The 11154-nt window shown below is 36.3% G+C and overlaps 1 protein-coding gene across 1 annotated transcript in view; it reads right to left on the bottom strand.

The window, feature by feature from the left end:
• Positions 1-1752: 1752 nt before the first annotated feature.
• The window catches only part of Tafa1 (TAFA chemokine like family member 1), a 444264-nt gene continuing 434862 nt past the window's right edge, over positions 1753-11154 (bottom strand). Inside the window, exons 3-4 of the mRNA XM_048354882.1 lie at positions 8501-8625; positions 1753-1770 (exon numbers count right to left, since the gene is read on the bottom strand). Coding sequence (XP_048210839.1) covers positions 1753-1770; positions 8501-8625 — 143 coding nt within the window. The remainder of the gene's footprint in view (positions 1771-8500; positions 8626-11154) is intronic.

Raw genomic sequence — 11154 nt, 5'->3', positions numbered from 1 at the left:
GATTCCCATCTGTTGATATTTGCATTAGCTTTCATGAAATAGAATGAAAATTTCTGATTAGGGCATTTGTGTAACTAGTCAGACTTCATGCTATCTTGGGAAAGATGAAGGATTCTCTCAATTTTACCTGAGGTTCAATGTTTAAAAGTCAAGATTCTAAAACCCACTGCAGGGGTGATCTAATACGAAGCTCTAAGAGCACAGGTTTTGGGGGAAGAATACACTGCCTGCTAATATAAGTGACAGGAAGTAAAATACCATTACACTTTCCCCAGGAAAGACTTAAGTAAATGTTTCCTTCTTATAAGCATCATCTGAATGGCTCAAAACAGACATGGACAATAATTTCTTTCTTTTTTCTTTGTGAGAGAAAAACCTCATTTCTAATCATCCCAATAACCCTTCTGTAAGCCCAATAGTAAGATGTGACATTTCATCTTGGGGATTATGCACTCTTCAGTTATCCTACTAATTTCCTAGAGGTCAAAATATTAGGGTTGGGATAGTAGCTGTAATAGAATTAAAGACTTTGAGCAGGATGTCCTGGCTAATTTCAAGTCTCTGAACCATGTACATTGTAGATTTGGGTGAAACACATTCTATATAAACAAATGGCAAAAAGGAGGACAAGTAGGTTTAGAAAGAAGTTATTTACCACTTTAATAGGGCTGTCCAACATTTGGTCACACAGATCATTATGAAATCTAATTGCTTTCAAAGCTTTCCTATCTCACTCAAAGAGTTCTGAACACTCAAGAAAAAAGCAAATCAAACATAGAAAGAGGTGCCATGATAAGACCTGTTGCTATAGCACTATGTAGTTATGATGCCAGACTTTGGAATTATTCAGAGGACATTTCTGCAGTCTAGGACAGCTATACAAAGCCCTAAGACACTGTATTTACAGGACTTATTAATACAAGGGACCTACATCCTACCATAACTCTGCCAGAGTCTTAATATCATGGTGGAGCAGCTCCCTCTAGAATCCTCATTTTCTTATTTGTGGAAAACCTAGTAGTTCTAAAAAATATTTTCCTGGAAGAGGTTAGAACGGTTATTATATATCAATTGAATATAAAGTATGTTTATGTAAAGCCAAGCTTGCATGCTAATATTGCACAGGGTAGAAAGCAATAAAACAGGACAATGTGCTGCTTCCTTGGGGCATCTGGTAGAAACAGAGGAAGCTCTTGATTTCAGTATTACTATGACACCTCGGATTCCAGGAGTCCACCTGTAGCTGGCCGTCCATGGTCAGTACCATGTTGAATTCTCACAAGGGCACCTATCTTCTTTTCCAAGAAAAAAAAAAGACAAACCCAAACCAATAAAACATCCAAAATGAAAAAGGGTATACCAGCCATCTCACATTGTGGTACTGTTCATTTCTTGAAGAGAATATATAATATTTCAAAATATTATATATATACATATTTTGCAAATGGTACAAAGGAACGGTAGATCCAAATAAGAAGAGAGTTGATCGTTCTTCATGATTCCCCAAAAAATTTCTCTGAGAAAACTCTTTATTTTTTTTGAAACTACTTTCCATGGTGGTAGTGCCCAGAACTCCAAATCTTCTTTTTATGGGATGTTTTGTTACACGGAGTAAGCACACTGTGATCCTCTGGTAACCAGTCCAAGTGCAAATAAGAGATCCATTTGGCTTGTAATTGTATAAGATGTTTTAATTTTTCACAATGTATACTCCATTGGTTGGTTTTCCTTGTTCTACAAGAAATTTTTCTCTTAGGTTCTTGGGTGAATCTGAAATTAAAAGAGAGAAAAGCATTTCAAGGCAAAACGTATAGAATGAAGGCACAAAGAGGTAATGATTCTGAAAATGAGGCATTTTTACAATGTTGTTTCTTTCTTTCTTTCTTTTTTTTTTGCCAGTCCTGGGCCTTGGACTCAGGGCCTGAGCACTGTCCCTGGCTTCTTCCCGCTCAAGGCTAGCACTCTGCCACCTGAGCCACACAGCGCCGCTTCTGGCCGTTTTCTGTATATGTGGTGCTGGGGAATCGAACCTAGGGCCTCGTGTATCCGAGGCAGGCACTCTTGCCACTAGGCTATATCCCCAGCCCCACAATGTTGTTTCTTGAAAACCAAAATTCCTAAGGATTACAATGGCTGTTCTCAAATGATAAAGCATACAGACAGGTCCCATGTTTTCATTAAAGGATCAAAGTAATTAAAACATCACAACTTTTTCCAAGTCCTTCCATTTCCTTACAAATGGAACAATGTCATTCTTTCTGATAGAGGCATAAAATTCCATTGTGTAAATGTACCACATTTTCCTGATCCATTCATCTATGGAGGGGCATCTGGGTTGGTTCCAGCTTCTCGCTATGACAAATTGTGCTGCGATGAACATTGTTGTGCTGGTGGCATTACTGTGATTTTGTTTGTGGGCTTTTGGATAGATACCCAACAGTGGGGCTGCTGGGTCATAGGGGAGTTCTATATTGAGCCTTCTGAGGAATCTCCATACTGCTTGCCAGAGTGGCTGAACCAGTTTGGCCTCCCTTATTGGGAATAATTAGTACAGGTTTAGGCAAGCCATAGCAGAGCATCACAAGGCCCAATAGCTATACCCTTAAAACACATAAGATGATGCTAATTGAAATGAACTCCATGTTATGGAAACAAGTGATATATCACAGTTGTAACTACTTTCAACGTCCTATGTGTATGTGTAGTTTCTATTATTGATAATGTTTTGTATCACCTTCTTATGTTTGTACCTACACTATCTCTGTAATCTTATCTGAGTATATTGGAAACCGTGTTTACTGGTATTGGAAGTAGGAAATTCAAAGGGAATACCAAATTCGAGAGACACAGGGTAAAAAAAGAGAAATAACTACAAAAGCAATACTTGCAAAACTGTTTGGTGTAAGTGAACTGAACACCTGGGGGGGGGGAGGGAAAGGGGGGGGAGGGAGGGGGGCATGAGGGACAAGGTAACAAACAGTACAAGAAATGTATCCAATGCCCAACGTATGATACTGTAACCTCTCTGTACATCAGTTTGATAATAAAAATTTGAGAAAAAAAAAAAAAAAAAAAAAAAATCACAACTGAGAAGAAAGTCTCTTGGAGTGATGTTTATCCAGAATGAGCTTCATGAGCATGTAACTTATTCAGATGCAAAGAAATCTTTCAAAAAAATGGTCCCATGTTTGGTCTAGATTTGTCCACATCCATGAAGGAACATAGGAGACCTTTGTAAAGGTCTGTGCCACCCATTCAATATTTTAGAGCGATCAAGATCATAGTTCTTTTATTGTAGATGCCATGTAATTCATTTCACCATGGCTTCAAAGGTTTAGATATCCAGAAAAACACATACAGAAAGCCTAAATAATGATTCTAATGGAGCTGAGGCCTCTATTTAAAAGTGCTAGGCAGTTTTTTTAGTCATCTTTTAAGTTTTTATTTCTTTTTGTATATTTCTGAAGATCAAACCCAAGGCTTTGTGCAGGCTAGGAAATAACTCTAAAACCAAGCTACATTCTAAGCTCTCGTAATTCTTTATAGTTTCTTTAGAGTTGTAATTGTAGAGACTGAGTATTCTCTGAGTTCAGGGGTGGAAGTCCTTTTAAAGTGTTTGAACTGGGGTAGAACTATAATGAAAAATTTCATTCAAAAGTTGGTTGGGCTAGGAGCAGAATATATGTGATTTTTCTTCCATTCACTTTCGTATCTTCTTGTTCAAATACTAGGTTCTTCCAGATCTTTGTTTCTTACATTTCAGTACCTTTATCGCCTTAGGTTTACACTGTTTTCTTTTCCACCCAAAGAAGGAAGACAGTGATATTTATGAAACTGAACTGAAATTGACTTTCATCTTTATCACTTCCACATTTCCAATCTTTTGTCCTCTTAAGGAGGAGCTTCTATTGAGGCTACAAGAGTCACCCCTCATACACTGGTGCTCTATAATTAGGTAGTACAGGTTTAACTATTTATTGAACAAAGAAATGAGTGATTTTTTTTAGATCCAGGGGAAACTGTAATGATATAAACTGGTTTACTTTTTTTCTGTTTTGCAAATTCTTGAAATCTCTCAGAATCTTCTATGTCTTTTTCCTTTTCCAACTCATTATTTTCCTGGCTAGCAGGTGATATTACTTTAAACATCTCTTTCCTTCTCCTTCCTGTACCTTTTCCCCCTTCCTCCTCTCTTCTTCTTCACTCTCCCTCCCTTGCTTCATGCAAAATTGACTGGAACTCAGTATTCTACAGACACAAGCTTTCAGAATAATGATCTATGATTCTGAGAGAAGATGGAATGTGTCATAGCTGGTGCTTTGTTCTTTCAGTAATAGAAAAAAAAAACACTGAGGGGATTAAAATGGGCAGAATTTTGCAGAATTAGAGATACCACAAGGAGGACAGACCCCAAAGAGCATGGATAGATTGTGAGTGAGATGTGTTAGTCAATTACATAATACAATGCTTTGACAAAATGACTAATAGTGTTAGTTACACTATCCGAAGTCTGATAGCTCTTTTAAGGCAGTGAAACTTAACTTTACATTGTGTGTTAATCACTGGCTTTTCTTATTCCTTTGAAATACATTCACATATTTGATTGGAGCACAATAGAATTAATATTTCTGAAGGTATACCAGATTATTTTCAGGTGTTTTAACTGGCTAACTTTTCACTTCAAGTGGCTTTAATTTTCTCCTAATATCATTCCTTTCCAAATTCTGTCCTTGAGCAAGTGATACTCAGTTTTTTTAAATAAAGAATCACAGCCTTGTCAAATGACATTTCCTCTAAGACGAATTGCATCTTTCCATTAAGCCATTATTCTACATATGCAAGGTACAGATGTATTCCTGAATCATCTATAGATTCCCCAGCTCCAAAATTTCTAGATTTGATGTACTATTTTTTAAAAAGGGAAATAATTTAATAGGTATACAATCAGAAGGAAATGTCTCTAGTCAACATTCAGTCTAGTCTTGTTAATATGTCCTTGTAAAAATGTGTACTCACTACCTCATGTATGTAACTGTAACCCTTCTGTACATCACACTGACAATACAATTAAATTAAAAAAAAAATAAAAAGGAATCTAGCCAATGGTCAGTTGGGGACAGTATTAGTTTAGCCATAAAGCTTCACCCAGATGTACCAAATTCCTCCAAGTAGGGTTTTTTCTATTGGCTTTCCTATACTTCAGAGTAGATCCTAGAAGACCTATCAAGTACAACTATTTCTTTTTGTGTCATGGTATCCAGAATGTTTTGCCATTTCTTAGGATCAATTCTATCAAATCTCCTGAAAGAAAAAACTTTGTTTGCTTAAATCCACCTGTCTTTTCTCCTTCCTTTCTTGGGTTATGCTGTCAGCAAGATCCAGTGTCCCCAAGGTTTGTTTAGACTGGCCTCTTTCCCAGGCTAGTTCACATTCTGGGGTGTGTGGTAGATGAAACATTGAATTTCAACTCCTTAGGAAATGGACACCATAAATTAACACCATCAAATTTTTGATGCATCTTTTGTTTGTCTATACTTAAAAGACTTCTAGAATCTTTTCTTTGGATCATTATTGTAAGGAAATCTACAGAGTGGGAAGGTTTTGGAAAGACTTTTAAATACCTGTAGAAAAAGAATGAAGTCCTAGGAATCTTTCTGTCAGTTAATTTTCACATAGGGGTTAATAGGGTTAATAGAAACTCCTTAGCAGACATTTTCACAACCTAGACATGCTTTTCAACTTAAAAAAAATAATTTCTTTGTTTTTCTGGAGAGATCTCTCTATTGTTTCTTACCTCTCTGATAAGAAGGGAATAACAAAACTATATGGATCAAAATAATTAAAATTTGCTCTGCAAATTAAATTATTTTAAAAGTAAAATGGCTAGAGTCAATATCAGAAGTATATCTATGTTCTGATGGAGAAAATGCACAGGGATACAAGAAAAATACCGTGAACTTTACATTGTGTGTGATTAACACACACTGCCTTAGCTTAAGACTGGTATAGTCTACCACTTGAACAGAATAGGTGACTCTTGCATGCATTATCTGGAATTAATGGCTATTGTGTGTGTTTAAAGGTACTCATTATATTGTGACTTTTGGAGAAAGTAGGAGGGAGAAACACCAGCAGTAGTGTTTGAATCTTCTCAAAGTTTAGGAAGTACAGGTGTTTTTTTTTTTTTTTCTAGTGTTCTCTTTTCTAAAGATAGATTTGAGAATTCTCAGATGACTAATGGACAGGTCACATGGATAGAGACCTTTCTCTTTTTCTTGTTCAAAATGGATGCACATGTTGGAATAGGTATATCTTCTGCTTTCAAGCCAATCGCAACGGCGATTTATTTCTCTTGTTCTCTATCCAGGATCACTCAGCCCTCCCACACAGGGTGCTAGCAAGCAGTTTGCTCTAGCCTCTATTTCTAAGCTCAAACCCTGAACAGCATACATGCGAGAAAATGTCTAGAGTGTACTTATAACACGCCTGGTGACTTTAGAATAGACTCTACAGAGGCCAAATTAAAGAGTTATATGGGTCACAAAGGAGTTGCACAAGCCATTCCTGGTTCCTTTTCATTTTCTAGTTCATTTGTGAATTTATATTCCATCACCCAGTGTATCACCTACTATATACTCTTGAAATTTCTCATATTTAAACATTGAAATTATTTGATTTGCATTATTTTTCTTTAATCAGTTTTGAGGCTAGAGACAGCATGAGAGCTGGACTTCCAGTTAACCAAGGATGATCAACTGGCAATCAGAATAGAGAGTAGAAATCTAGCATAAAACATATAAGTGGTGTGTTAAAAAATAAAGGTGACTAATCACCTAACATGCAGACTGGTTTAAAATAAATGAATCTATAGTGTTCTAATCAAATTATTTGGTTAAAAATTTCAGGTAAAACATGGTCAAAGGGAAATATGATCTCTTTCACAAGCTAATTAAAATTGTTTCTCGGGGCTGGGGATATGGCCTAGTGGCAAGAGTGCTTGACCCGTATACAGGAGGTCCTGGGTTCAATTCCCCAGCACCACATATATAGAAAATGGCCAGAAGTGGCGCTGTGACTCAAGTGGCAGAGTGCTAGCCTTGAGCAAAAAGAAGCCAGAGACAGTGCTCAGGCCCTGAGTCCAAGTCCTAGGACTGGCAAAACAAAAAAACAAAAAAAAAAAAAAAAAAAAACAACATAAAATTGTTTCTCTGGGTATGTGAAACAGATCAGACTCATTTCTAAATACTCTCTTGTAGAGGTGTTCCTCTGACATGAAATATAATAACGCACTCTGAGTTACATGGAGGTCTGTGGATGCATCTTAGCAAGCTAAGTTGGTTCAGAAATCCCTCTTTTCCATAGGCTATCAGTAGTGGCTATTAACTGATGACTATGGGCAACACAGACATCTATCTTTGATGAATAAATGGTCTCCATTTGTGTCGTATGTGAAAAATATGTGTGTTTTGTATAGTGTTATTTAATATTCTAGTTGCTTTCTGTATCACAAAGATTCAAGAACTATTTTTAATTGAAAAGTTAATATTAAGAAGAAAGGTCAAGTTAACATTTCTGATCCAGAGGCTGGAATCAGAGGCTCGTTTAAATTTCAGTCACCAATTTTTTACTGCAGTAAAAATTTAACTTACTGGTATTTATAGTTGGTGAAGATTGTTTTAGCGAGGGCCAGCAAATTAACACACACACACACAAACACACACACACATACACACCATTGCTTATATTCAGATGATATACAAACATATACATATATTAAAGTTGTGTGTGCATATATATTTAACATTTATCTTATGTATATATGTGTGTGTATTATTAAAATTTGATCATTAAAATATTGACATGTTTTGCACTAGATGATTGTTCCTGTCTTAAAGGAGTACTAAGCCTGACTCTCTTCCTTTCTCCTTTAGGATTCCAAGACTTTTCAATCCCTATATGGTTAATGAGTGGTCTCCCTAGGCCTCTCTAAGCTGGTATAGCACCCTGGCACTAATTTTGATGAGGTAGCTTATAGTTTGAAGACCACTTCTGATTTAACCAGAGATGAATTATTTCACAGTTACCTGCTCACTTCTGCAAAAGACCATCAAATAATTCCTTTAAAGAACCTTTACAAGGTAGATGTACTTTACATAGACGTTTTAGCCAAACCACCTGGACGAATGAGAGCAGACTTATTTGACCATCATCCTGCACAAATAATTACCTCACTGATACCCTTTCCTTTGCCTGTGGCAATCCAGCTTTATTTATGTCTCTGTAACAGAAACTCTAAATGTTCTTGTAGCAATGTAAGCTCAATCTCTTAACATCTCATTTGTGGACTGACACAGATCTAGAGTTCAGAACGCTTTCTTTCTGTTATGGAAAATTATTTCCTCTCTCCCATTCAAAGCTTTTCTGAATACTGTTTGTGTCTAACCTCAAGGCCAACAATACAATGTGTTGCATGCATCACACTGGAAGGAAATGAACTTACTCTTGTAGTCTTAATTTTGTTGCCTGTTGCGCACATCCATCCAGAATTGTCAGGGAGTGTCTTACATTCTTCTCCCTCTAGGCAAGGCTCCATCTCACACCACCACTTCCCAATCACTATGGAGGCTGTGCAAAAACAGAAACAACTGTGTTTGCAATTCATCAACCAACCAAGTCACTGCTGCTGTACATGTTGGTAGAGGCAGAGCCAATTGATCCACTTTCATCCTCCATGCTGGGTTAAGAAAAGTTTTGTAAGAAAAATATATTTTCCTTATATGATGAAAACATGTGAAATGAAAATATCTTTTTGGTCTTGGGGGATCTTTGTGTCATTAGCTTAGATAGATCAGGAATCTGGTATGAACTGTTTTCAGTGAAGGGGACAAAGGAGCTAAATAGTCCTCAGGATGACTAAGGAATTCTATACCTAAAGGCCAGTTTATACAACTAGCATTAGGGTTTATCCCTTAGCCTAGGGCCATGGAGAATTTCAAAGGCCTAGCAAAAGACAAAAAAAAAATAAATGAATTGACTAAAGTAAAAAAGCAAACTTGTAAAGTAAAAAAACATCAAGAGTAATGATAAATGGAAATTGATTTCTTACAGCCCAAAGTACAGTTGCTATGGGCTCTAGTTTCCTTGTTACAAGTTTGAAAAGATGTGGATGGAACTATTACAATCTGACAAAACAGCTCTTCCTCAGGTTGATACCAAGGATGACCACATTAAAGTGCTGGTAATGAATCTAGTGTAGCACACTTCTTTTTAAAATAATGAGACTATTTAAAAAAGTGATTAGATTTGCTTCATTCAAATCAAGGATCTCTATATCTCCTTTAATGACTTGAGAGAAGAAATATTTGTATTCAAGCAGCACCAGTAATTTCTGCAGTTATTTAAGGTGTTAGCTCTTCACGAATCCATTTGGGCTTTTCCATTCAAAATCTTCAAAATGGTGGTCAGTGTTTGTTTTGTGATGCTTTCCCACTGGGCCAGGGCTATAGTTCTTTACTCACTACCCCAAACCTATTCTCCAAGATGAGACTGTACCATATAAAGTTGAAGTCTCACTGTGACAAATAAGGCAAATGGCATCTATCAATAGCACAGAGGATTAACATTGTAATGAACAGGATAAACCCTGAATAAAAGAGGAACACCTGCCCATCTTGAACATCCTAAGGGAATGGGATTTCCAGCTTCAAAGCAGAATGGTTTACACATCCAGACATCAGCCTGCACTTATATCTTCCTCCCTACTTTCTTTGTTTTATTCTCTCAGAATCCAGCGACCTTTCATCTTTATTTTGAGAAAAATTACTAAGCAAGATTATATAGATAAATCATACCTATTGTCCTATGTCATAAACTTAAGGAAAATTTCAAGGTTAATTTTACATTTTTTGACTTTTGCTTTCTATGCGGAACAGAGCAAAGGATGTAGAATGCAACTTTGTTAGGTATGGTAAGCAAATAGAAGGGAAGAATATCTTGTAATGGGTTCTATCTATATGTAAGAATAGAATACAGAAACAGAAAGAAATAACCCACAAAGTATAAAATGATGATGAGGGTTTTAAATTTTTTCTTCTTGGTTGTGGGCTTCTGTTTTGGTGACAGGGAATAGGAGAGGTTTCTAGTTATGGGCAAAAGGACTTATATGTATGAAGAGTTGACAATGTTAAATAAGAAAAACAAATGTTTTGGTAGCAAGAAAAAGATGTAGTATGTTGAAAGGGGTGACATCTATCAAGATATAGTCACAGACTGCTTTGTTAAATGGCAACTCCTTTGTATAACTATGTAAATATAATAATAAAAAATTAAATCCAAAGAGAAATGTAGTGTTGAGAGAGAATAAAAAATTGTTTAACTCCTGGTACCATGAGATAAAAATCAGTGTTTGGCAATACTTATTGAAAACCTATCATCTGTAGCTCCTTTTGAGCTGGCGCTTTATCCCAAGCAGTCTAGTCACATTTGCTACGGATTCTAATGCTTATTCCTTAAAGCCCTTGACATATTTCAATATTGTTGCCTTGAATGTAAACCACTGGGAATGGAAACCATCTGATCTTTGCACTAAGGGCAAATACATTTTCCCAACAATCCTTTAAATTGGCATGTTGTCAACTTTTTAAAAAAATTCACATAGGTGTGCTAATAATGAACACCTGCCGGTGAACTCAGCTAGTTAGCACTTTTTTCCTCCTCCTTAAGAATTGCTCTGTGCCTCCTCTTCCTTCAAGTTGTTCTCTGCCCTCTTGAAGCCAACCTACTTTGTTCAAGCTAACAAAGCAGTTTGCCTTTCTCTGAGGCATTAATATTTCCTAAATGAACATGTAGACTGTGAGGGGAAAAAAATCTCCAAACCTGCCTTATCACTTTTAATTTAAACTTGTAAAGATTTAAAGGGTCACAGAGGAAAGAGTATTTTAAGAATATAAAAGTAACATAATCAGTGTGAAAGATGAGGGAGGGGGTAACAATGTTCAACAAGAAATGTACTCATTACCTTACTTAAGTAACTGTAACCCCCTGTACATCATAATAAAATAACTTTTTAATGTCCCTAACTCCTGCTTATAATATTTGAAACTTCATGTTGTGCTTGCTTCTCCTAAATCAAGTTTTATATGTGGCACTTACTCT

This window comes from Perognathus longimembris, chromosome 10 (genome assembly GCF_023159225.1).
Source record: "Perognathus longimembris pacificus isolate PPM17 chromosome 10, ASM2315922v1, whole genome shotgun sequence".
Lineage (NCBI taxonomy): Eukaryota > Metazoa > Chordata > Mammalia > Rodentia > Heteromyidae > Perognathus > Perognathus longimembris.
Note: the sequence above shows the minus strand (reverse complement) of the source record. Positions and strands in the feature narration are given on the sequence as shown.